The 27,955-nt window shown below is 46.4% G+C and overlaps 1 protein-coding gene across 1 annotated transcript in view; it reads right to left on the bottom strand.

Annotated features, from left to right (window-relative positions):
- Nucleotides 1–689: 689 nt before the first annotated feature.
- IRF2BP2 (interferon regulatory factor 2 binding protein 2) overlaps nucleotides 690–27,955 on the bottom strand; it is a 61,106-nt gene continuing 33,840 nt past the window's right edge. Inside the window, exon 2 of the mRNA XM_082251595.1 lies at nucleotides 690–1,593. Coding sequence (XP_082107721.1) covers nucleotides 875–1,593 — 719 coding nt within the window. The 3' untranslated portion in view covers nucleotides 690–874. The remainder of the gene's footprint in view (nucleotides 1,594–27,955) is intronic.

Raw genomic sequence — 27,955 nt, forward strand, 5'->3', positions numbered from 1 at the left:
GGCAATACAAATTAGGTTTATTTCAAGATATGATAGCCATCTACAGCATTTAGGTATTGACTATTTTTTTTAATCCATTTGATGGAATCTTGAGTTTTAAAAAAGTTAAGCACTTGTATTAAAAAAATAAATAAATAAATAAAAAAAAAAAAGGTTTGGGATTCTAAAATTTCAGAACACCAGTATACAGTGAAAAAATAAATGTACACATCTGTTATCAAAAGCAGTTTAACTTCATTTCTATACTATCACATGGCTCATAACAAATAACTAGTATACTCTGAACAGTGCTTTGGTGAACAAGATTTTTTTTTAATAAACATCACCCAGTGGTTCAAATTACATCAATAAATTTTACAATTAAAAAAAAAAAAGAAGAATAATCTCAAAGAAAATGAGTAACCAGAGACAATTTACAATGTCATAAAATGTATTTGGCGTTTTTTTTTAACAAGTGCATACAAATACAGCTAAAAGCATATCTGTTTTTCCAAGTGCTCTAAAAAGCATCTCAAGTCACAGCCTACACTGAACAGTCACTGTCACTGTATAAGAACAAACACTTGCAATATAACATTAAGAATACCTTTCTGATCAGTACATACCTTTTGTTTTCAGGAAAGGAACAAAAAAAAAAAAAAAAAAATCAAAAAAAAAAAAAAACAAAGAAAAAAAACAACAAAGAAAAAAAAAACCAAAAAAAAAAAAAAACACATTGTATTCAGAAATTAAGAAGTATACAGCGATGTTTAAGCAGTCTATACGTTGTGTGTGTAAATATATATTTTCTACATATCACACACACAAACACACTGTAAGAGGTTTAGTAAGATTATGGTGGCTATAAAGCAAAAATAAAAAAAAAATTGTACAGTCAAGAGTCCCTCTCCTTTTTCACTTTGACATCCCCAGCAAGAATTGTTGCAATTTCTCCCTGCATGAATGCCCATGGTACATTTGATCCCACCAGGGGACATTTTTCCCCACTTGGACAATACACTTCACCTGATGAACCTTGTTGTTTAATACTTTGCCTTGAACATGGAAAGCAAAATTTGTGAGAAGGTACTGAAGGGCACTGCACAAAATGTGTGTCCTCAAGACGCTCATGGCATAGAGTGCAACACAGTGGTATACTGTTTGGTATGGAAGAATCAGGAATGCTTTGGGGGTGCACTTGTTCCATTCCTGTATGGGAAGATGTTCCACCACCAGGAAGTTGGCTTGGAACTTCCCTTGGAGCCATTCTTCTTTGGTTCATAGAGGAAGGTGAAGGTGGACTGGTGCTGTTTCTCCTAGTTGTAGAGTGAACCTGGTTGGCATCTTTAGAGGCATGGCTGCCACCAGCATTATCAGCCACTAATATTAAGGCAGCCATTGGAGACTGGCCATTTTGTGCAGCTTCAGGTGGTGTGGTGCGGTTGGAATGAGGAGAAACTGTTGCAGGTGAGGATATGAATGAAGAACCAGTCATTGTAGTAATCTTAAGACTATCTGCTGCTGGTAACCAGGACTGTCCTTCACCATTCATTTTAACAGAACCTCCTTCTTCAGGCTCAGGAGAGGTCTTTCGCTTCCGAGCTGCACGGGCACCTGTGGGGAAAAACAAGCGATTAGAATTTAAATACTATACTTGAAATGGTTTAAATCCATTTGGTATACACATACATAGAGACAGACAAAATCTAAAATCCAGGAGTTAGTTAGGCATTTTTATTTAAAGAACAAATGTCCACATTTCTAAAGGACCTTCATAGCAATCCTTTACTGACCTCTGTAGCAGCTGAGCAGCATGCACTGTGAAGTAACTCATCCTTAAAGTTGCATATACAGCAGGTCAGCTCATTTTGCCATTCCTTTGCTCTCAGTAAACCTGAACTGTGTTTACATCAGCGACAGAATGCCAAATCCGAAAATTGGACACTAACAAATTTCACTGCTTTGAGAGAACATCGAGGATGAAAAGTTCCACATTGTCAGCAGCTACAAAATCAGTGAAGGATTGTTTAGAATATGTACATATGTTAATGTCCAAAATCTGGGCACAGGTTTGATAGACACCATGGTCAAAGGTATATCAGTAGCGTTTCCATAGGTGTCCATGGTTTTTAACTGTTAAGCTTATTTCCGGTTACGCTATAAAACTAAATGTAAGGGAACACATGGAAAAAAGTGTACTACACTGGTTTATGGAGACAGTCAATTCCATGAAAGAACAAAACAATTGTATTCGGAATATCTAGTGTCACCATTAGGCCTCCGACTCTTAAGAGTCTAAATAGATTACAAAAAGAAAAATCTTTTTTTTTTTTAACACACAAGTTACCAAGAGGTGAACTTACACTTTGTCAATGAACATCAGAGAAATGGATTTTACAGTAAGTCAAAGACCCCATTTATCTGTGGTAGGTTTGCTTCAGACACAGCTCCTTATGCTCTTGACCATTGGGTTATACTGCCCCCTACAGGAGTAGGACACTAGGCAGACAAAAAATACACCTATGGGGCAGTCCCAGGGAGTATACTCCCACTCTCTGCTATAGGTATTCAGTTTTGTTACAAGCAGTGTCAGAAGAAAAGAAACCCAACTCCATAGAGGGGCGGGTGCTGAGTCTGTCAATGATCAGAGAAATGGATATTAGAGAAAGTCAAAGATCCCATTTTCTCTTTCGTTCAATGACGGACACAGCTCCTTATCTTGACCATTGGGATGTCCGAAAGCAGTGTCAAACGTGAGGGGTGGGAACAAGAAAAAATTCCCCAATGTTAAATCGTAGCCAACCAGGTAACATGGAGCTCAACCATAAACAACTGGAGCCCACCTAAAAAAATACACACTCAAAGAGGACCAGGTCCTAAACAGCAGCCTGCAAAACCTTGCGGCTGAAGGAAGCATCTGTAAATGCCAACACATCCACCACCTTATAAAACTTTGTGAACATGTGCATAAAAACGACAAGTTGGCCTCCTTTAAAACCTGCATCACTGACACCTGATGACAGAAGGCCCTGGAGGCACTAAGTGCCTGGGTACAGTGCACCTTAACAGGTAAAGGAGGAACCTGACCCTTAATGGAATAAGCCTGAACCAGTCTGTCTGAGCCATCTGGAAATGGTCACAGCAGAGGGTTCATCCGTGAGGAAAAATAGCGAGTCTGACTTTCTAAAAGACTCCATAGCTGCCAGGTACACCCTTATTGCCCGAACCATATCCAGGGAATGCAAATCAATTTCCTTGAGATGTTTAGACCTGGGACACAGGGAAGGAAACACTGTCTTCATTCAAATGAAAAGACAACCTTTAGAAGGAACAACGGACATGGACAAAGAACCACCTTATCCTTTTGAACCACCAGGTATAGTGGACAAGACAGCTTCGCCAGCTCCTGACACCCTGCACGCAGAAGCAATAGCCACCATAAAGGCCACATTCTGGGATAACTTAACCACTTTACCGCTAAGTACTGTAATAGTACTGCGGCAAAGTGGCTCGTTCCCGTCTGACGACGTAGACCTACGTCGTCAGACTCCTCCCCTGTAGGCGGCGCTCCCGCTGTTTTCATTCACAGCGGGAGTCGGGCCAGGGGAGGAGCAGCGGCGATCGCCGCTGCTCTGCCCCGATCGTCGGGGATTTAGTGTGGAGATCCGCCCGCCTGTGTAAACACAAGCGGGCAGATCTCCTCAGTGACAGGGAGTGACAGATCGGACTGTTCAGCATAAAAAAAAAAAAAAAAAAAAAAAATCGCAGATCGCCGCCATTACGCGTAAAAAAAAAAAAAAAAAAAAAAAACACCAAAAATGACAAAAATCTTTCCCTTTGTTAGTAAACGCAATAACTTTTGCGCAAACCAATCAAAATACGCTTATTGTGATTTTTTTTACCAAACATAGGTAGCAGAAAACAAATTGCCCAAAAATTTAAAAAAAAATGGTTTACATCTTTTTTGGGGGGAATTTCATATAAAAAAAAAAAAAAAAAGTGAAAAATATTGTTATTTTCTCAAAATAAACGCTCTTTTTTTGTTTATAGCGCAAAAAGTAAAAATCGCACAGGTGATCAAATACCACCAAAAGAAAGCTCTGTTTGTGGGAAAAAAAAAAGGATGTCAATTTCGTTTGGGTACGGCGTCGCACGACCGCGCAATTGTCAGTTAAAGTCGCACAGCGCCGAATCGCAAAAAGTGGCCCAGACGTAAGACAGCAAAATGCTCTAGTGGTAAAGTGGTTAAGCAGGGGAACCTCCTGAATATTTCCAAAGAGAGGCTTCTGGAGAACAGTCAACACTAAATTGAGGTCCCACAGCAGCAACGGAGACTGCACTGGAGGAACCAAGTGTCTCACTCTTTGGATAAGAGAGGTACACACCAAGGAATGTGTGGCCAACGGACGTTGAAAGTAAACCACCAAGGCTTGTTGTTGATGGTACTAAAGGCCAGACGCTGCTCAACCCCTTGGAGGAATGCCAAGATTCAAGTCACCGAAAAGGGAGCGAGGGTGAACCCTGAGGAATTCACACCAACCAATGTACAACTTTCAAGTGCGATGGTAAATCTAGCCTAGAAGTATATTTTCTAGCTTTTAACAGCGTAGGAATCACTCTTTCAGACAACCCTCTATCCTTCAGCACCTGTCTTTCAACAGCCAAACCAAGCAACTGTAAAGCAGGATGGAAGATTGGCCCTTGGGACAGCAGATCTTCCCCCGAGAGGAAATCTCTACAAAGAGCATCTTCAACCAGCCCTACCAGATCAGCGTACAAAGACCGGCAAGGCCAGTCTGGAGCCACTAGGATGACCAGAATTCCTTCTGCCTCGATCCTGTGCAGGAGTCTCGGTAGAAGCTTTAGAGGAGGAAAGGCATAAATCAGACAGTGCCGACTCCAAGGAGCCACCAATGCGTCTGTTAGAGGATCCCGAGACCGTGCCACAAACCTCTGCACTTTCCTGCCGAGATGAGAGGTCAACAGATCCATCTCAGGAGTACCCCACCAGAGACCCAACAATAAAAACGCCTCAAGATGAAGTGACCATTCCCCGTGGCCCAACGCCTGTCGACTGTGGTAATCCGCCTGCCAATTTTCCACCCCTGGAATGTGTACAGCAGAGAGGGCTGGAACAATTTGTTCTGCCCACTTTAGAATACCGGCTACTTTCTGAGCTGCCAGGACACTTCTTGTGCCCCCTTGGTGATTGACAGACCACAGCCATAGCATTGTCTGATTGAATCCGTAGCAGACACCCATGGAGATGACTTGTTCAATGATCCAGACAAACTGATCGCTCGGAGCTCCAGTACATTGATCGGTAGGCTTGGACTCTCCAAAATCCAGACCCCCCCCCCCCCCCCCCCCGAGTACACTCTGTGCCGAGGACGCCTCCCCACCTGGACAGGCTGGCATCTGTGGTGACAACCGTCCCGTACAGGGTAAGAAATTTATTATTTTCCCTGACGAAGTGCAGGGGAACGAAGCCACCAAACCATGGACCTCCTCATACTCCGGCTCAACACGATCAAATTGTTTAGAGCAGTGTTTCTCAACTCTGGTCCTCAGGGCACACTAACAGGCCAGATTTTAAGTATTACCTTGGAGAGATGCAGACTAGAATACTGCAATCACTGAGCAGCAAATTATATCAGCTGTGATGCATTTCAGTTTTCTTGTAAACCTGGCCTGTTAAGTGTGCCCTGGGGACTGGAGTTGAGAAACACTGGTCTAGAGACTGGAGGATCCTTGTTCCATTTCACCAGAATCTCCTTTTGCAGAGATCTCACGTGGAACTGTGCAAATGGAACCGCCTCGTAGGTGGTAGACACCATCAGGCCCAGCACCTGCATGCAAGTCTGAAGAGATGACCGTCTGCTGGATAGCAGAAGCTGAATTGCCTGAATTGAATTTTCCTGAGGAAGAAACACTCCGGCTGAGGCCATGTCCAGTGTCAGACCCAGATAGTCCAGACTTGTGGACGGAATCCGAACAGACTTCTGAAGATTCAGAATCCAACCGAACTCCTTCAGAGTTCGCAGAGTAATCTCCAAGAGCAGTCGAAGACTCTGCTCGCAAAAGCAGATCATCCAGATACCCCAGTACCGCTATCTTCTGCTGACGCAGCAATGCTAGCACCAGGGGCCAATACTTTTGTGAATACCCGAGGAGCAACCAAAGAGTAACACCACAAACTGATAATGCTCCTCGCCCACGGCAAAGTGGAGGAAGCGCTGGTGGGTCGTGGAAAATTGGAATGTGAAGGTAGGGGTCCTTGATGTTGATGGAGGCAAGGAAGCCCCCCTAATGTAAGGACGTCACTAAATCCATTCGGAACTTCTGTACCCACACAAAACAGTTTAGCGCCTTGAGGTCCAGAATGGGACGCACCTTGCCTTCCTTTCTGGGAACTGTAAACAGGTTTGAGTAAAAAACCTTGAAAATGTCGGAACCAAAACAATCACCCCTTGAAGTAACTGCTGTGATAGAAGGCCTTCTATCAGTGTAAATGTAGACTGCTCCACCATACACAGACTTCCATTTATTGATGGGGGAGAGGGAGAGCCGGGACCCCAGGAACATAGACATACACACACACAGGTTACGCTTTGCCAGAGGGACAAGGCTTTCCTAATAGATCAAGGGATGAACACATGGAGCAGCCACCAGAGACATCACTAGTCCCATGTGGGAAGGACAAGTATATTTCCAAGTGAATACTTGGACATCGAACTGAGCGTGTGAGCAAGTAGACTCATCCTATTCAACCAAAAGTTTTCAGGTGAGACGGAAGGAGTATACCTCATAGCCTTAGAAATTTGGGATCTGGTAACAAGCCCCTTTGTATAAAGGTGTGGGAATTGATCACTCCTATTCTGGCTTGTCACAAGAGGTTCTCCCTGAATTAGTTTCTGCCTTTCTACATGCCCTTTACACTGCATTTGCTGGTAAGAAGCAAACCTGTGAGGTGGTGGGAAACTGTCACATCCTATGTTGGATCACTCTTTGCCTTTTTTCAGCACCAGTTTATTTCATCGTTTTTCATGTTTATCACACTTCGCACATTTGGACTTTGAGTTGAATTTTTGAGACCATTTGTACCACTCCCAATTGGGAATTTATATCACTAAGATATACACTTTTGTTTTAGTCAATATGTAGATTATTGTATTATAAATAGGTGTGTTTTCCATCACATTCATTTGTCCATGATAATTTACCTATAGCGCACCATATAGTTAAGTTTTTATCTGCCTAGTGTTCTATCAATGGTTAAGATAAGGAGCTGTGTCCGTCAATGAACAAAACAGAAATGTAAAATTTCCCAAAAACCTCTCTGCAAAAGGCAACTAAACAGTCACCTACCTATACACCTACCCATTAAAATAGTAATTGTCCTTTCACAGGGAAACTTAATTTTGCAATATTGCTTTTATGTACCTACAAGTCTATAAACAGATAACCATTTGAGTAGTCAATGTCTATATTTGCAAATGTGTTCGTCACATTCTTTCATAACATTAAAAGCTTCCTTACTTAAAAGTCCTGAGTTTGAATAGGTCAATGTCTGCAGATTCACTTCTGTGCAAATAACTTAGTCATTCCTATAAAGTCCATGTCAACACACTAGGAATAACGGAATTTTTGTAAAAACTTACCGTAAAATTTCTTTCTCTGAGTCCTCCGACAGTCGCCGCCCACTCACAAGTCTTCACCAATGGGTATTGACCTTTGCTACGTAGGAGTAGCTAGGCAACAAGAATTGTTAATACAAAGCTTTTAACATAGACACACCCCTAGGGGCTGTCCCCTCAGTCAATACCTCCCTGCACCAGCATTCCCAACTCAGTTTGGTAGCATAGCAGTAAGAGTACACAAAAACCCCAAAAGAGGGGCAGGGGGCGGCGACTGTAGGAGGACTCGGAGAAAGGAATTTTACGGTAAGATTTTACAAAAATTCAGTTTTCTCTTACGTCCTCCGACAGTCGCCGCCCACTCACAAGTCTTCACCAATGGGATGTCCCAAAGCAGTGTAGACATGAGGGGTGGGAGACGCAACCGTAGAAAGGCAACGCAGTACCCACATCAGAGAAAGGAACCTTACCACAGTAAGAGAACCAACTGGGCAACAGGAAAAAACGTGCTCAACAGGAGCAACAACCCAGGAAAAACAAGTAACCCAGGGGTAAAAACACCCCAACAACCAAGGGCCCATGAAAACAAGGGTCCCTAGGAGGAGACTGCCGCACTGAGAACTTTACGGCCAAAGGAGGCATCAGCCGATGCCTGAACATCCACCTTATAGAACTTTGAGAAGGTGTGAACGGATGACCAAGTCGCCGCCATACACACCTGGGCCACAGAAGCCTGATGACGGTAAGCCCAAGACGTACTCAAAGACCTGGTAGAGTGCGCTTTCACAGGGAAGGGAGTAACCTTCCCCTTCAAGGCATAGGCTTGTTCAATGATCTGTCTGATCCATTTGGCGATGGTCGCAGCCGACGCCGCCATGCCCTTTCGAGGTCCCTCAGGAAGGACAAAGAGGGAATCCAACTTGCGAAAAGATTTAGTGGACGACAGATAAACTCTGATCGCCCGGACAACATCCAAGGAATGTAAGGCAACCTCCTTTGGATGCTTAGGCTTCGCGCAGAGCGAAGGCAAGACAATGTCCTCATTCAGGTGAAATTCCGATATCCTTTTCGGAAGAAAAGATGGGTTAGGCCGCAGGACCACCTTATCCTTGTGGACCACCAGGTAGGGAGAATTGCAGGACAAAGCTGCCAGCTCCAACACCCTGCGAGCCGAAGTGATTGCCACCAAAAAGGCAACCTTCTTGGACAACAGAGACGAGATCTCCATGATCTTTTCAAAGGGAGCCTGTTGCAACACGGACAGAACCAAGTTCAAGTCCCATGGAGGTAAAGGGTCCCTCCTAGGAGGGGCCAAAATGTCGCACCCAAAGGTGAACAAAGCTAACCAATGAATTAGACGCCACAGGGCGTTGGAAAAGAACGGCCAGCGCAGAAATCTGACCCTTAATCGTGGCCAACGCCAAACGCTGGTCCACGCCCGTTTGAAGAAAAGCCAACACTCTCGACACCGAGTATGAGCGAGGGGAATACCCCCTGGACTCACACCAGGCAAAATACACTTTCCAAGTACGGTAGTAAATCTTCCCCGAAGAGGCTTTCCTAGCCTTGATCAAAGTGGGAATGACCTCAGGTGAGAGACCCCTATCCTTCAGGACCTGGCTTTCAACAGCCAGGCCGTTAAAGCCAGCGACTGTAAAGCAGGATGGAATATCGGCCCTTGAGACAGGAGATCTTCTCAAAGTGACAGATGCCACGGAGCGTCGACCGCCAGATTTACGAGGTCTGCATACCAGGACCGGCGAGGCCAGTCCGGTGCCACCAGAATCACCGTGTGCGGTTCCGAGGCTAACCTGCGAAGAAGCCTGGACAGCAGCTGAATCGGTGGAAAGGCATACATCAGACGATACTGATGCCAGGGCGCCACTAACGCATCTGAGGCGTCTGCCCGAACCTTTCCACATTGTTGTTCAGAAGAGACGCGAACAGGTCCACATCTGAGAAACCCCACTTCGCGCACAACATCTGGAAGACATCCGGGTGAAGGGACCATTCTCCCTGGTCCAGGGTCTGGCGACTCAGATAATCCGCCTGCCAGTTCTCCACCCCCGGAATGTGAACTGCCGTTATCGCCGGGACGTGCGTCTCGGCCCAAGACAAAATGTCGGCTACTTCCCGAGCCGCTCGGGCACTCCTGGTGCCCCCTTGGTGGTTGATGTAAACCACCGCGGTGGCATTGTTCATCTGAACCCGAACCGGACGGCCCCGAAGCCGGTCCGTCCATCTCAGAAGGCTTTATCGCTCTCAATTCCAGAATGTTGATCGGGAGGGAGGACTCCTCCTCCGACCAAGTTCCCTGGGCGGACAGAACGCCCAGAACACCACCCCAGTCCGACAGGCTGGCATCCGTGGTGAGCACCGTCCACGATAATGGACGAAAAAGACTTGCCCCCCCGACACCGCCGAGGACTGGAGCCACCACAGAAGATCCCTTCTGGTGTCGTGGCTCAACGAGATCAGCAGATCCAGGGATTGCGGCCGCCCGTCCCACTCGGTCAGAATCTCCGCCTGGAGACCCCGCGTGTGAAACTGGGCAAAAGGGATCGCCTCGGAAGACGAGACCATTAAACCTAGACATCTCATGCATGTCCGGAGAGACGATTGTCGGTTGTCCCTGAGGGACCTGACCTCGTCCTGAAGAGTCCGAAGCTTGTCCTCCGGCAGGAAGACCTTCGCTTGGACAGAGTCCAGAATCATTCCCAGGTAGGGAAGGCGAACCGAAGGACACAGTCGACTTCGGAATGTTTATGGTCCAACCGAACTCCTGCAGAGTCCGCATCGTGGTGGACAGGTCGGTCACCAGGCTCTGACTGGCGTTTGACCTTATCAGGATATCGTCCAGATACCCCAAGACAGCAATGCCCTGTGCTCGCAACAGGGCCAGAACCGGTGCCGGCACTTTGGTAAAAACCCGTGGAGCCGAAGCGAGACCGAAAGGTAACGTCACGAATTGGTAATGATCCTCCGCAATGGCGAATCGAAGGTATCTCTGGTGACCCTCGAAAATGGGGATGTGTAGGTACGCATCCTTCAGATCGATGGAGGCCATGAATTCCCCCGGACTCAGGGCAGCCACCACTGAGCGCAGGGATTCCATGCGAAACTTGCGAACCCGCACAAAGCGGTTCAGAGCTTTCAAGTCCAGAATCGGACGCACTTTGCCCTCCTTTCTGGGCACAGTGAACAGATTGGAGTAAAACCCCCGAAATCTGTCCCGATGAGGCACCGGAACCACCACCCCTGGGCCCGCAGGTCCCGCACCGCCAGGTGCAAATCCTGCAAGCCCACCGGAGACAGCTGAAGATTTGAGGGAAAAAATCTGCCCGCCGGCCGAGAGAGAAATTCGATCTTGTAACCAGATCGAACGATTTCCTGAACCCACCTGTCCCGAACGCGGGCCAGCCAAGGTTGTAGGAAACCGCGCAGACGTCCCCCCACCCCAGAAACGGGGGAGGGCGCCCCTTCAGGCGGAAGTGGTATGGGAAGTTAAACCGGACTTCTGCTTTCCTGCCCACGGCTTCTTCTGGGAGCCTTGGCCCTTGAAGGGCTTGCCCTTGGACTGCGACCGAAAGGCACGAAAGGACCCCTGAGAGGGCCTAGACGAGGAATTCCGCTTACCACGGAAAGACTTATGCTTGAAAGACTGGGGCAGGAGAGTACTCTTGCCCCCCGTAACCCCTTTTATCAGGGTATCCAAAGGCTCGCCAAAAAGGCGAGACCCCGCGTAGGGAAAATCCGCCAGCGTCTTGCGAGAAGATTGGTCGACCGACCAATTCTTCAGCCAAATCAGACGACGGTTCAGTACCGCCACGCTAGACAGGCGTGCAGCCAAGGGAGCTAAATTCAAGTCCGCATCGCACAAGTACATGACACCCTGATGGATCTGGTCCACCATAGCCAACGTGGTAGGCGGAGCGGAATCAGCCGCCAAGGTGCGCCTGAGCATCTTGGTCCAATCAGCAACAGCCTGTGCCGCCATAATGGAAGCAAAAATAGGCTTCAGCATAGAACCAGCCACCATATAGGCATGACGGGCAAGAGACTCTATTCTCCTGTCCGTAGGGTCCCGGAAAACCGGGGTATCCTCGGAAGGCACCGCAGTAGCTTTGTTCAAAACGGCTACCGCGTGATCCACCGGAGGCGCCACACACCAACGCTCGTCGGTGGCAGGTGCAAACGGATAAAGCAATTTAAACTTATTTGGCACAGTAAAGGGCTTCTTTAAATTGCGCCACTGTTCATTAACCGTATGGTGAAATTCAGCAGGACAGGGAAAAACCTGCGCTGATTTGCGAACCCTCTGTGTTCCAAAGGAAGACATCCTAGCAGGAGGAGTAGGCTCATCCTCCAGGTGCAAGGTGTCCTTTATGGAAGCAATCAGCTCATTCATGAGTGCAAGCTCTTCAGGCGAGCCAGGGGGAGAAACATCAACCCCCCTCCACTTCAGGCTCCCCCTCAGACCCCATAAGGTCCAAAGATGAGCGGGACCCCGAGAAGGGTACGCCAGCCACAGCAGCCACATCGCCCTCTGAATCAGAGGAAATGGATAACCTGGCCCTTTTTGCGGATCGTTCAGCCAGCAGCATCTGCACCTGAGACACCAAGGAAGCCACTACAGTGATCAGATCGGCCCCCTCGGGGGGTGCAGCAGCCCCCTGGTCCCCCACCAGGGCGGGGGGAAACTTGCTATCCTGAGAATCCATGCCCCAGTACAGAAAAGTATAAAGGAACTGGCCCTTTAATACCACGGTGAGCGCAGCCCACCGCACACTGCTGTATGCACTGACCCCGCAGGGATAGACAATACTGAGCAAGGAATGACAGGACAAGAAGGTAAAAACCTGGGGAGATCACACCAGACTGCTGCCACCGATCTCTGTTCCCAGAGAAAGAGGAAGTGATGCAATGCTGACCGACTGATATAGCCTATGGAAGGCTCCAGCAAAATGGCCGCTCGGCCGAGGAAAAAGGCTACAATAAAATGGCGCCGCCATGTGCATGATGAGTATCGCCCGCCAAAATGGCGGCGAATGGCGCCAAAACACGGCGCTGCATAGGGTCAAGGCCGGTCACAGTATACAGGCAAATAAAATGGCGGATCGCCACAGCGACCTCCGCACACACACATGTCTGCACACAAACTGCACCCAGAGCATAATAAACAGCAGAGCAGGATGGCCCCCGCAGCCCAGCCACACAGGGATCAGACAGGGAGCCCGCAGTTACACAGACATGGAGGGTAATACACAGCCACAGACTGACACCCATACAGAAGGTCCCCACACAGAAGGTGCTTACCGTACCAGATGGCGTGGGGAGCCGTCTCCAGCGACAAACCGCTATCAGGGCAGACAGGGAGTGCCGCAGCCAGGACGCTTGTGGACCGCAGTCATGGCATCCAGTGAGGTAGCCACCTCACAGGCAGCATCCCTGCAGCGAACAGGGATGGGTCGTTCAATGTGCCAGGGTAAAACCTAAGCTGAACGCTCGATGGTAGGCTGGGGATCCATCTGGCTCTCAGCCCTAGGATCAAGGGCGACCAGTCCGAGACCCAGCTCCGCATGATTCTTCATCAGAAGATCCCTAAACTAAGGCTGACAAAATAACAGCTAGCAAGGAAAAGAGAAAAATACTTGAAATAAAATCAAAGAAAGGGTAGAAGGCTGAGACTGAGCCCCAGCACAGGATAGCCAGCTACTCCTAAGCTAGGCAAAGTCAAACTGAGTTGGGAATGCTGGTGCAGGGAGGTATTGACTGAGGGGACAGCCCCTAGGGGTGTGTCTATGTTAAAAGCTTTGTATTAACAATTCTTGTTGCCTAGCTACTCCTGCGGAGCAAAGGTCAATACCCATTGGTGAAGACTTGTGAGTGGGCGGCGACTGTCGGAGGACGTAAGAGAAATGTAAAATTAAGGATTAGATGAGCAGCAGTCAGCAATGCTAGGGACTATGTAATGTAGGCCTGCACGATATTGGAAAAAAAATATATTGCGATATTTTTTTTTCAACAATATATATTGCGATATTGAGAGACAGGTACAGGGTTAATGTTACTGTAGGGATTCAGTGCACACTGCAGTCTTGTACCTTACACATTATAGGGTTAATGTTACTGTAGGGTAGGGAAGTAGTGCAGCCTTCTGATTGTACAAGGGACAGCCAGGGTTAATGTTACTGTAGGGATGAGATGAGTTTTGCAGCAGCCCTTCTTCTGATTGTATATATACTGCACTGGGAGTCCGGAACAGCCAGGGTTAATGTTACTGACACTGTAGGGAAGGATGCTGGGAGTGGATGGAAATCATATTGCAGCAGGGCATGCAGGCAGCAGCACAGCCTTCTGATTGTAATTGCAGATACAGGGCAGGCCAGGGTTAATAATGGTATACTCTCAGCGACAGTCAGCGTGCAATTGTGTGGATTATTCACAGTCTCTCACTCTCGGGACTCACAGTGGTGGTAGGAGGACTAGGAGCCGGTAGAAGAACACAGCCATACAGTGACTCACTCAACTTCTGTGCAGCCCCACGTTCAGTCTCCGCCCTGCAGCTAGTTTTCTTCAATGGCACAGCGAACCAATCACGCCGTGAGTAGCGGCACAGGGAACCAATCAGGTGTGCAGGCAGGCGTGATTGGTTAGCTGTGCAGCTGCTCACGGCGCACTGCTCACCGCTGAACGTGTGGGATGGATGTAAATCACTGAGTCCTCCCCCCGCCTCCCTGCCTAATGCTAAATATCGTGTCTTCGGCGATCTAAATATCGCCCATGCCCGCAGAACGATAGTCGATATCATATCGACTATCGTTCAGCCCTAATGTAATGTAAAGCATTCCTTGCAGAGTGTAGGGGTCAAGAGTGGGCACAACAACAAACTAGGGATCGACAGATTGGTGCAGCAGATATTCACTTTTTTTTTTTTTTAAGTACCTGTAACAATCTTGCCGATATGTCCAATATTGCTTCAAGTAGTTATATAGAGTGATGCCTGCAGCTGCAGGCACCACCTCAGTACCATTTTTTGTTTTAGAGCCACCGGTTGGCTATTAATACCAACCGATGCGGCTAAGCAGCCGCTCGACTGTTATTACAAGCAGCGGGAGGGGACATCCCTCCCATCCTACCACTCCACCCGGGTTGCTCGTCCCACCAAGAGGCCCGAGTGATCTGCCGGCTGGCCAAAGATCCGAACAAAGCCAGAATTGTCTCTTTGGTCTCCAATGTAGTAATCCGAAAGCGATGTCATGACATAACTTCCGGTTACTGAAGCCTTAAACGCACCAGATTTGAAAAAAAAATTACAGTATTCAAAACAGCCAAATTTGGCGTTTTGAATGCTTTTAAGTGCAGAGGAGGGGTTTGGGGTCTTATAGACCCCATTTCCCGCCATAAAAAGAGTACCTGTTACTGCCTATTACTGTCACAAGGGATGTTTACATTCCTTGTGACAGCAATAAAAGTAATCAAAAAAAGTAAAAGGACAGTGTAAAATAAAAATGCTAAATGTACAGAATATCGGAACCCAATATCGGCCTATCTGCCTGAAGGGTGGCCAGGGGAAAAAAAAAAAAAAGTATCGGGCTTCTGCACACTTGCGAATGAAGCAGACTATGATTTCCTATGGGAGACGCTGAGCATGTGCATTCAAATTCTTTGGTCGCCCATGGCGAGGCCTGTTTTTAGCGGAACCTGTCCTGTTAAACCACTGTATGGTCTTGGCCACCGTGCTGCAGTTTCAGGGTCTTGGCAATCTTCCTATAGCCTAAGCCATCTTTATGTAGAGCAACAATTCTTTTTTTCAGATCTCAGAGTTGAGTCTTTGCCATGAGGTGCCATGTTGAACTTCCAGTGACCAGTATGGGAGAGAGAGCGATAACACCAAATTTAACACACCTGCTCCCCATTCACACCTGAGACCTTGTAACACTAACGAGTCACATGACAACGGGGAGGGAAAATGGCTAAATGGGCCCAATTTGGACTTTTTTATTTAGGGGTGTACTCACTTTTGTTGCCCGCGGTTTAGAAATGAATGGCTGTGTGTTGTGCGCTGAAGGGACAGCAAAATTACACTGTTCTACAAGCTGTACACTCACTACTTTACAATGTAGCAAAGTGTAATTTCTTCAGTGTTTTCACATGAAAAAATATAAAAATATAAGGGTGTACTCACTTTTGTGAGATACTGTATATATATTTTTAGCAGAGACCTTAAGGCTACGTTCACATCTAGGCATTGCTATTTTACAGGCGTTTTTACAAACGTTTTACAGGTAAAACGCCTGTAAAAATGCTCTATATCGCCTTTCCAGCGTTTGCATTAAGTCTATGGGGCAAAAACGCCTGTAATCTGTCCAAAAAGAAGCTCATGGGGCGTTTTGCTTAAGGCGTCGGAACGCTCAGATGTGAACAGGGGCCATTGAAATGAATAGGATTGGTCTTGTTGGGCGTTTAGGCTGATCCTTAGAGCTGAAAAATGCCCCAAAACGCCTACATGTGCCTAGAGAATAAAACAGCAGTCGTTGAAATTTTTCACAACGATTTTGGGCAACTTTTTTGGGAGAAAATACACTAACGAATTAAAAAAAAAAAAAAAAATAATGTACTCCAATTTGTTTGTATAAGATGAGGTTACACCAAATGGATACATAACATTATGCGTTAAAATTTTGCATGCTCGTGGAATGGCGCCAAGCTACAGTACTTAATCTCCATAGCCGACACTTTAAACATTTCTATAGGTTACCAGTTCAGACGTTCGGGTTGATACCTCACATGTGTGGCCATGACCTACGTATGCGTTCACTACTGCACGTGGGGGCGGGGGTGGTTTAAATTTATTTTTTTAGTTAAATTTTTTTTGTCCACTGTCCCTTTAAAAAAAAAAAAAAAAAAAGTATGACAGGTCCTCTTTATGGAGAAATCTGGGGTTTCCCACCGCCAAGAAAATGTAAGCTGCAGAAATCACTTTAAAAAGTAATTAAAAAAAGGCTCAAACAATTAACAATACTGGAGAAGATGCTGCTCCAGATTACCTTTATTGGTTGGCTTATCCATGAGGGCCAGATATGACTTTCAATAAAAGGCAATATACAGTGCATCCAGAAAGTATTCACAGGACAGGACTTTGTTACAGCCTTACTCCAAAACAGATTAAATTCATTCATGTCCTCTAAATTCTACAAACCATACCCCATAGTGACAACATGAAAGAAGGTTTTTTTTTACATCTTTGCAAAATTTTTATTAATTTTTTTTAAAAAGCCCATGGACATAAGTATTCAAAGTGTTTGCTCAATACTTTGTTGAAGCACCTTGCTTCACTGTAGGGATGGTATTGGCCAGGTGATGAGCGGTGCCTGGTTTCCTCCAGACATGACACTTGCCATTCAGGCCAAAGAGTTCAATCTTTGTTTCATCACACCAGAGAATTTGGTTTCTCATGGTCAGAGTCCTTAGGGGGGTATTTTTGGAAACTCCAGCCGGGCTGTCATGTGCCTTTTACTGAGGAGTGGCTTCCGTCTGGCCACTGTACCATACAAGCCTGATTGGTGGAGTGCTGCAGAGATGGTTGTTCTGGAAGATTCTACTCCCTCCACAGAGAAATGCTGGAGCTCTGTTAGAGTGACCATCAAGTTCTTGGCATTTGCCAGCTGTCAGCTGAAAACAAGTCAGAGTGCAGAACGAACAGAACTCCTGTGATCCATAAGAGAAGCATAGCCAAAATAGCTTTGGCTATACTTCTTTAACCACTTAAGCCCCGGAAGATTTTACCCCCTTCCTGACCAGGGGGTATTTTGCGATTCGGCACTGCGTGACTTTAACGGACAATTGCGCGGTCGTGCGACGCTGTACCTAAACGAATTTGACGTCCTTTTTTTCCCACAAACAGAGCTTTCTTTTGGTGGTATTTGATCACCTGTGCGATTTTTTGATCATGTGCTATAAGCAAAAAAAGGAGCGTCAATTTTGCAAAAATAGCAATATTTTTCAAATTTTTTTATATAAAATTCACAAAAAAAAACGCAAAAAGCGTATTTTGATTGGTTTGCGCAAAAGTTATCGCGTTTACTAACAAAGGGAAAGATTTTTGTCATTTTTGTTGTTTTTTTTTAACGCGTAATGGCGGCGATCTGTGATTTTTTTTTGCGGGACTGAGACATTGGGGCGGACAGATCGGACCCTTGACTGACATTGTCACTTTTGGGGTTACCAGTGACATTTCTACAGTAATCAGTGCTATACATATGCACTGTTACTGTAAAATTACACCGGCAGTGAAGGGTTAACTTTTTTGAGAGGGAGGGGCTGTGTGTGTCCCTAGGGGCGTGATTCTGTGATTGGCTGTGGCTTGGGCTGTAGGAACAATGATCAACGGTCCTACATAGTAGAACCGTATGATCATTGTTTCTACACAGGGGAGAATGACAGGCGGCTTGTTTACACTAGCCGCCTGACTTTCTCCCTCTGCAGCGGCGATCGCACGCAGAGTGACCGGCGGACATCGGGTCCGCCGGTCACGCGCGCGCGGTCCGTGACCATGCGGGGGCGCGCACTCGCTCCCTAGACCCTCACAGGCTAGTGACGTACCCCTACGTCACTTTGCTTGTGAGGGGCTGACTGCCGACGTAAATCGTCGTTAGGCAGTCGGCAAGTGGTTAAAGTGCATCTAAACCCGAGAAAAAAAAACAAAAGAAAGTGTAATTTATGGCAACATACCAGCCTTTAAATTTGGTGTTTGTGTGAGTTTTCTGTATTCCCTTTTTTCCTAGTGATTCTACGTAGGCCTCTGCCTGACCATCCTATGGTGATGACAATGATATTTCACTGTACAGAATCTATGAATGAGCTGCAGTGTCAGCTTTAGACAAGGGTGTTCTGCAATTTTAGCAAGATCAATTATTTGATCAATTTTCTGTACTTGCAGTGTTTAACAAAAAATAAATAAAAACGGGGGGGAAGACTGCGCTGGAGAGTTTATTGATCTTTTTTGCCTTGGAATCAACTTAAACAGCCCATTTATTCTGGGTAACAAATCCAAACCAGTCCATTACAATGCACATGTAGTAAAAGATGTATGGCTCCACCCCCCCCAATTCTACTTATCTAGGTTGATGCATCAGTCCGATGCTCATCTGTCTCCCCGACACTGAGGCCTGAGCAATCGAACACCGTGGATCGCTCGGTTCTGACAACTCCCTGAACAGAGAGCTACTGTCAGCAGCTCAGTGCCCTGCCCCCTCCTCGCTCACTGGAGCGCTGAGCTGTGGAGGGTCGGGGAGCGGCCAGCTAAGACTCCCTGGCTTGCTGAGAGGCTGAGCCAGGTGTCAGTCCAAGCACCTGGCGGATCCTGGCTTCCATTGTCGCAATGAGTTGGTGCCTGGAATGACATCTCTGACATAAGCATAGAGCGGACTTCAGTCTGCTCTCTGCTGAAAACCGGTCACAGAAGTGCACAAAGAATTGCACTCCTGTGATCCATAGGAGAGGTAAAGCCAAACGAGCTTTGGCTGTACATCTCCATTAACTTTGACAGACTGTGCGGAAATAAAAACAGGGTGCATGTACTTTTTTTTGTGCTTGTGGTACACAGCCCATTCAAAATACATATGCAGCACTCCTTTGTATGAAAGAAAGTGAATGTCCCTTAAGGAAAAAGGGTCAATCCTCTTGATGTTTATACTCCAAATTTACCAAACTGTCCACGCCCTAAATTAAAATAGGCTTAAATTACAGTATAGCAACAACCATAACAAAAAACACCCTTTTAACAATTAAAGGCAAAGTTTATGTTAAAGAGGGAGGGGGGGGGGGGTGCACATTTTTGCAGAAGAGAAAAAAAAAAAAGTTTTTCCCCTACAGAGGTCTGCAAAGCATTGAACCTGTGATCAGTGAATCATGGATGCAATGTCAGGCTCCTGCACACTCTCCCTCCAGCTTCATGCTCGTACCTCGGTACAGGCTTTCAGCTAGAAAGCCGGATGAATTATGAATGGATTGTTAGCGTGCCATCAGCACACTCCGTGCACTGAGGACTACAAGCCCTTTGATGGGACTTTGTTTATTTGCAGATCCCTGTAAATGAATGACGCGGCTGTGAGGGCAGAGCCCATGTCAACATTAAAATGCGACAGCAGCTGCGAGAAGGTAGGCATATATCGCCGGAACATAGAGCGTATAACATGTTCCAAAAGGTCAGCTTAAATTGCCTATACATGGTTCAGTTTTTATTTCTCCCCCCCCCCCCCTTTTGTTTCTTAGCTCGCTGAAAGAAAAGAAATTAAACGGATTCCCCCATCCACACATTTGGTGTGGAGGCGGGAATCCTCCCCACAGTGTCATTGTATTCTGACAGTGGATAGACTACCCCTCCTTCCTGTCAGAATACAGTGCTGCAATGCCAAGTCAATTTTCCAGCAGATCATTGGTAAAAAGTCAGCCATACATGGATCGAAATTCAGAGAGTTTAACCACTTCAAAACCAGGCAAATTTTGACATTCCTCTCATACATGTAAAACTCCAAACACATATCTATCTATCTCTCCACACACACGTGTATATATATATATATATATATATATATATATATATATATATATATATATATATATATATATATATATATATATATATATATATATATATATATATATATATATATATATATATATATATACACACATACACATATACATACTTTTTTTTTTTTTAAAAGCAGAGGCCCTAGACTACAGAATAAAATGGTGGGTGCTGCAATTTTTTAGGTCACGCAGTATTTGAGCAGTTTTTTTTTTTTTTTTTTTTTTTTTAAAATGCACTTTTTTGGAAATAAACACACTTTAATGAATTTTAAATGCACAAAAAACACAATACCCAATTGTTTAATAAGATATAAAATGTTGTTATACAGAGTAAATCAGATAAGAAACAGGTCAGGTTTTAAAATGACATGCTCATGGTACAGCTACAAATCACGTAAATTATTTTATCCATAAAAAATTTATTTTATCCATATTAGTGGTTACCATTTAAGATTTACATAGGTGATCTGGTGCTAGAATTGTTCGCCATCTGCCGTTCACGGTGATAAATCACTGTTTACATATGACGCATGTGTTTGTCTATACAGTTTGGGAATCCACTGCGCCTTTTTTCCACTTCATTTTTCTTCTGTACCTTTCAATTTTTTTTTTTTTTTTTTTTTATAACAAGGAATGTACATATTCCTTGTGAAAATTAATCTATTAGGCCTCATGGTCGTTATCAAAACGCCAGTAGAAAGCTGTAGCTATAAAAAGGAGTTTTTCAGCTGCAGCATTTTTTTTTTTTTAAGGTTTGTTAGCAAAACTATACTCCCACAAAAGCTTATGGTTCAAAAAAATCTGAACACAGAAGAGCCGTGTTTTTTAGCTTTAATCAGAGTTAGCGCGTTTTTACAGCTGAAAAAATACTCTCAAAACCCACTAGTTCTGGGGTTTTTTTCCAGCCAGAAAAACGCCCCTGCCAAAAACTGCTGATAACAGCCTATGTGTGCATGGACACATACAGTGGGTACGGAAAGTATTCAGACCCCCATAAATTTTTCACTCTTTGTTATATTGCAGCCATTTGCTAAAATCATTTAAGTTCATTCTTCTTCCTCATGAATGTACACATAGCACCCCATACTGACAGAAAAACACAGAATTGTTGACATTGTTGCAGATTTATTAAAAAAGAAAAACTGAAATATCACATGGTCCTAAGTATTCAGACCCTTTGCTGTGACACTCATATATTTAACTCAGGTGCTTTCCATTTCTTCTGATCAACCTTGAGATGGTTCTACACCTTCATTTGAGTCCAGCTGTGTTTGATTATACTAATTGGACTTGATTAGGAAAGCCACACACCTGTCTATATAAGACCTTCCAGATCACAATGCATGTCAGAGCAAATGAGAATCATGAGGTCAAAAGGAACTGCCTGAAGAGCTCAGAGACAGAATTGTGGCAAGGCACAGATCTGGCCAAGGTTACAAAAAGATTTCTGCTGCACTTAAGGTTCCTAAGAGCACAGTGGCCTCCATAATCCTCAAATGGAAGACGTTTGGGACGACCAGAACCCTTCCTAGAGCTGGCTGTCCGGCCAAACTGAGCTATCGGGGGAGAAGAGCCTTGGTGAGAGAGGTAAAGAAGAACCCAAAGATCACTGTGGCTGAGCTCCAGAGATGCAGTCAGGAGAAAGTTGTAGAAAATCAACCATCACTGCAGCCCTCCACCAGTCGGGGCTTTATGGCAGAGTGGCCCGACGGAAGCCTCTCCTCAGTGTAAGACACATGAAAGCCTGCATGGAGTTTGCTAAAAAAAACACCTGAAGGACTCCCAAGATGGTGAGAAATAAGATTCTCTGGTCTGATGAGACCAAAATAGAACTTTTTGGCCTTAATTCTAAGCGGTATGTGTGGAGAAAACCAGGCACTGCTCATCACCTGTCCAATACAGTCCCAACAGTGAAGCATGGTGGTGGCAGCATCATGCTGTGGGGGTGTTTTTCAGCTGCAGGGACAGGACGACTGGTTGCAATCGAGGGAAAGATGAATGCGGCCAAGTACAGGGATATCCTGGACAAAAACCTTCTCCAGAGTGCTCTGGACCTCAGACTGGGCCGAAGGTTTACCTTCCAACAAGACAATGACCCTAAGCACACAGCTAAAATAACGAAGGAGTGGCTTCACAACAACTCCGTGACTGTTCTTGAATGGCCCAGCCAGAGCCCTGACTTAAACCCAATTGAGCATCTCTGGAGAGACCTAAAAATGGCTGTCCACCAACGTTTACCATCCAACCTGACAGAACTGGAGAGGATCTGCAAGGAGGAATGGCAGAGGATCCCCAAATCCAGGTGTGAAAGACTTGTTGCATCTTTCCCAAAAAGACTCCTGGCTGTATTAGATCAAAAGGGGGCTTCTACTAAATACTGAGCAAAGGGTCTGAATACTTAGGACCATGTGATATTTCAGTTTTTCTTTTTTAATAAATCTGCAACAATGTCAACAATTCTGTGTTTTTCTGTCAGTATGGGGTGCTATGTGTACATTCATGAGGAAGAAGAATGAACTTAAATTATTTTAGCAAATGGCTGCAATATAACAAAGAGTGAAAAATTTAAGTGGGTCTGAATACTTTCCGTACCCACTGTAGGTTAACATGCTGGGGAGTTTACTGGCTGCAGAAAAAAAAAAAAAAACATCTGAAGCTAAAAACAGCAGCTGTAAAAACGGCCATCGTGCCCTAGGCCTCATGCACACTGGATGTTTTTACAGCCGCTGCTTTTGACCTCAGCTGTCTCCTTTGCCCTTAAGGCCCATACACACAATAAGAAAATCGGATTTAAAATTGAATCCCAAAGATCTGTTGATTTTCAGATCGTTAGTATATTGCTTTTGACAGCAGATTACGAATTTTCGTACGACAAAAACTGGATGAGCAGGCTATACATTTTTTAATCGTATGTGAGCACAACGTCCGATTTTTATTTAATTTAGTGCAGTTTGTCGTCAAAAAAAGATCATAAGAGCAAGACTAGGCATGCTCAGAAACTAAAGAAAACATACAAAAACAATTCAACACATGAAATCACTTCCATGAAATCACTTCTGAAGTTGAATTCTGTCGTACGAGAATTTTCATATGAAAGTAACCTCTTCACTTTCCATATGAGACTAGCATGCAACAAAAAAACTAGAATACACGTCCGAAAATCTGATTGTGTGTACAAGACCTTAAAAGCTTTAAAATCATACCAAGATCAGTACTGAGCCATTGCTTTTTTCAAACCAGTGATGGTTTGTTTACAACCGGGGAAACCGGAAGTGGCATAATACTTGGTGCTTCCAGTTTCTTAAACCAGAGATGATCAGGGCGGTTCCAGTCTCTGATCAAGCTATATGGTTAGCTGGCGTAACCCCGGAAAGGACTTGTGCTTCGGGTTCTGGGGCAACATGGTGCTCTTGCCCCCCGTGACGCCTTTTACCAAGGTATCCCAACGCCTCGCCAAAAAGGCGAGAACCAGCATAGGGAAAATCAGCAACAGTTTTCCGTGATGTCTGGTCACGCGACCAGCTCTTCAGCCAGATCAGTCGACGGTTAAGCACCCCGACACTAGATAGGCGTGCTACCAAAGGGGCCTCATTTAAGGGGCCGCATCGCACAAATACATGACTCCTTGGTGAATTTGATCCACCATAGCCAGCCTGGCAGGTGGAACAGAATCAGACACAAGGTTGCTCCTAAGCACCTTAGTCCAATCAGCCACCGCCTGAGCCACCAGAACGGACACAAAAACAGGTTTGAGCAAGGAACCCGCCACTGTGTAGGAATGGCGGGCCAGAGACTCCAACCTCCTGTCCGTGGGATCCCGAAAAACCGGGGTCTCCTCAATAGGAATCAAGGTAGCCTTGTTCAAAACTGCCACAGTGTGATCCACCTGTGGAGGCACACACCATCGCGATACCGTAGCCGGTGCAAAGGGATAAAGTAACTTAAACCGACTAGGTACCATGAATGGACATTTTAAAGTGCGCCACAGTTCATTAATAGTGTAATGAAACTCAGCGGGGCAGGGAAAAACCTGCGCCGACTTGCGGGTCCTGTGTGTCCCAAATGAGGACACAATGCCCGGAGGACTGGGCTCATCCTCCAAACGTAGAGTTTCCTTTACAGAAACAATCAACTCATCCATGGTCGTGCGTTCTTCAGGTGACCCCGGGGGAGAATCATCAACCCCTCCACCTCCGCCTCCCCCTCAGACCCCAGCGGGTCTAAGTATGAGCGAGACCCTGAAAAGGGCAAACCCGCCGCAGCAGCCATATCACCATCTGAATCAGAGGAGAGAGAGAATCTGGGCCTCTTCCTAGCAGCACGTTCAGCCATCAGCACCTCCATTTGGACAAAAAGGACGCCACTACAGCGGTCAAATCAGGCATAACAGGGACCACAGCAGAACTGGGGTCCCCCACCAGGGCTGGAGGGAATTTGCTGTCCTGAGATTCCATTGCCCAAGGTGAAAATAACAGCGCAATAAAAAGGGTACTGTCCCTTTAAAACTGCTGCGGAGTGTGCAGCCCACCGCTATATGTACAGTGACAAAAGACCCCCCAATAGGAGAAGAAAACTGAGCCAGAAATGACAAAACAGAAGGTTATGGAAGAGAAAGTCTGCAGAGCCCCAGCGTGTTACCACCTAGATCGCTGCTTCAGAGGAAAAGGAAGTGAGGTCATGAGAGGCTGAACTATAAGCTGCAAATGACCCAGGGAAAATGGCTGCCCATAGAACTGAATGGGAGACTCAGGGAAAATGGCCGCCGACATGTGCATGGAACGATCGTTCTGCCACACGCAAGATGGCGCCGGATGGCCCCTAAACAGCATGTAAATCAGCCCACAGAGAAGCCAGACATGCTTGCCCACATTAAAGATGGCGGACGGCGCGGTTTTTCCCCGCTGCGGCCGCCACACACATCGTCTGCACCCCCAGTGAAAACACCTAAGTGACACAGGAAAAAAGGGGCTCCCACAAACACACAGCACCATAGCGCAGCGTATGTACAAAAGACCCCCGCAGGGATCACAGCAGGGAGTCCCACACCGGCACAGACATGGGGGACACACAGCAACACAGGACTGCCACCCCAGACAGAGGCCCCACACAGGACTTACCTGTACCAGATGGCGTGGGGAGCCTCTCAGAACGGAAAGCCGCTGTCCTCATCTGACAGGGAATGATGTTAGCCAAGGACATTACACTGCAGCACCGCAGATGTGTCCAGTGAAGTGGCCACCTCACGGCTGCATCCCTGCTGCGAGCAGGGATGGGTCGTTCATAATGCCAGGACAAACCACAGCTGAACGCTCGATGGCGGGCTGGGGGTCCCTCTGACCCTCTGCCCTGGAGAACCAGGGCGGTCAGTCCGATTCCCAGCTCCGCATGAATCCATCTTCATCCGAAGAACCGACTAAAAACCTAAAAGCTGACAAAATAAACAGCTAGTAAAGAAAAAAAAAAAACTGACATTTTCAAAGAAAATCAAATAAAAAAAAAAAAGATTAGAAAGGCTGAGACTGGAGCCCCAGCACAGGGTAACCTAACTACTCCTGACGCTAGGCAGAAAGAAACTGAGTTGGGAGTGGTCACTGCAGGGGGGTATTGACCAGATGGGACAGCCCCCATGGGTGTGTATATGCAAATGCCTTTGTTCTTTTGAAGAAGTCTTATGCCCAGCTACTCCTGCGGAGCGAAGTCAATACCCAATAGTGATGACTTAAGAGGAGCTTTTTTGGTGGTATCCAATTACCACTGGGTTTATTTTTATTTTTTTTGCTAAATAAAGTCAAACAAATAAAGAGGCCTTATGACCCATTACCCCTATACCCCCCCCCCCCCCCGCCCTGTCTAGCCCCACACTATGAAAAAGGTGAAGTCTGTACCTCTTCAATCAATTGTATAAAAACCTGTCCTCATTTTCTGCCTTTTGATCTGTTAAAAATATACAAGAGGGAGCCTTTTATATCAGTTTGAAAAGTACGGAGAGAAAAAAAAAAAAAAAATTGTAGGCTGTCTGTAGGCCTGCGGAATATAATCGCCGAATCGATGCATCGCGATGCGACCCTTCGCGATTCTGCATCGATTCGGGTTGACTGCACAATCGATTAGCTTGACGTCACTTCCGGGGGTGGGTGGCGCTGGCGCTTGATGAGAGTGGCCGCGGCGGCCGGGCTTGCGGAACATGGAGTTCCTCGTGGGAGAGGAGAGGAGGAGAGCGGAGCCTGCAGAGCAACCCGACCCGCAGACTGCCATCCCCCCAATGGACTGGCCGAGGAGGCCCTGCTTTCCGCCTGTACCGTGCACTGCACGATATCCGCTACGAGTCCGAGCTCCAAATGCCCGACATGAGGCTCCTCACCCAGGACCTGTCCGAGCCCTACTCCATACACCTACCGCTACTTCACCCACAACTGGCTGCAGCTCTGCTTCCTGGTAAGTCGGGGCACTACAGGGCCCAGCATTACTCCTTACCAGGGCCTGTTATACTACAACTAGGGGGACTACAGACTCTTTAGTCCCCCTAGTTGTAGTATAACAGGCCCTGGTAAGGAGGAATGCTGGGCTCTGTAGTCCCCCTAGTTGTAGTACAGTAGGCCCTGGTAAAGAGGAATGCTGGGCTCTGTAGTCCCCCTAGTTGTAGTACAGTAGGCCCTGGTAAGGAGGAATGCTGGGCTCTGTAGTGCCCCTAGCTGTAGTACAGTAGGCCCTGGTAAGGAGGAATGACGGGCTCTTTAGTCCCCCTAGTTGTAGTATAACAGGCCCTGGTAAGGAGGAATGCTGGGCTCTGTAGTCCCTAGTTGTAGTACAGTAGGCCCTGGTAAAGAGGAATTCTGGGCTCTGTAGTCCTCCTAGTTGTAGTACAGTAGGCCCTGGTAAGGAGGAATGCTGGGCTCTGTAGTCCCCCTAGCTGTAGTACAGTAGGCCCTGGTAAGGAGGAATGCTGGGCTCTGTAGTCCTCCTAGTTGTAGTACAGTAGGCCCTGGTAAGGAGGAATGCTGGGCTCTGTAGTCTCCCTAGTTGTAGTACAGTAGGCCCTGGTAAGGAGGAATGCCGGGCTCTGTACAGCATTCCTCCTTACCAGAGGGTGTTCTACTACAACTAGGGGCACTACAGAGCCCAGCATTCCTCTTTACCAGAGCATGCTATACTACAACTAGGGGCACTACAGAGCCCAGCATTCCTCCTTAGCAGGGCCTACGGTACTACAACTAGCATCAGGTAACTCTAACCTGATGCCCGTGCCTGCCATGATCGGTCTCAGCAGTGCGCAGCATGCCCCAGCCCGCCCGGGTTCCAGCTTCTCATAAGAGACGTCACGTGAGTAAATCAACTCTTCATTCATTCTGCATTGCAAGTGTCCTATAACAGCGATTCCAGACTTTAAAATTGGAATGGATCATTAAAGGAGAAGTGGGGGACCCTGCCTAGTGCCTTGTTTGCTCTAAAGGGAATATATGGGAGGACCCTATGTGGCCTGCTCTAAAGGGGGGATCTATGAGGGGACCTGCTCTACTAAAGGGGGGGGATCTATGGGGGACCTGCGCTACTAAACTAGGGGACTAGTTTAGTCCCTCAGACTTGATAAAGCGCATAGCGCGAAACATGTAGTCATGGCAACCATATCGCTTGTGGTCCACCCTGGTTCCTGGTACTTCCCCGCAAGTGGCGCCTGTCTGGCTGATGTCACCGCTACGGAACTACAGCAGAGTCCTTTCATCCTTACACCGGCTGGTTTCGGG

This window comes from Pelophylax lessonae, assembly GCF_965119305.1.
Source record: "Pelophylax lessonae genome assembly, chromosome: 3".
In the NCBI taxonomy this organism is placed as follows: Eukaryota; Metazoa; Chordata; class Amphibia; order Anura; family Ranidae; genus Pelophylax; species Pelophylax lessonae.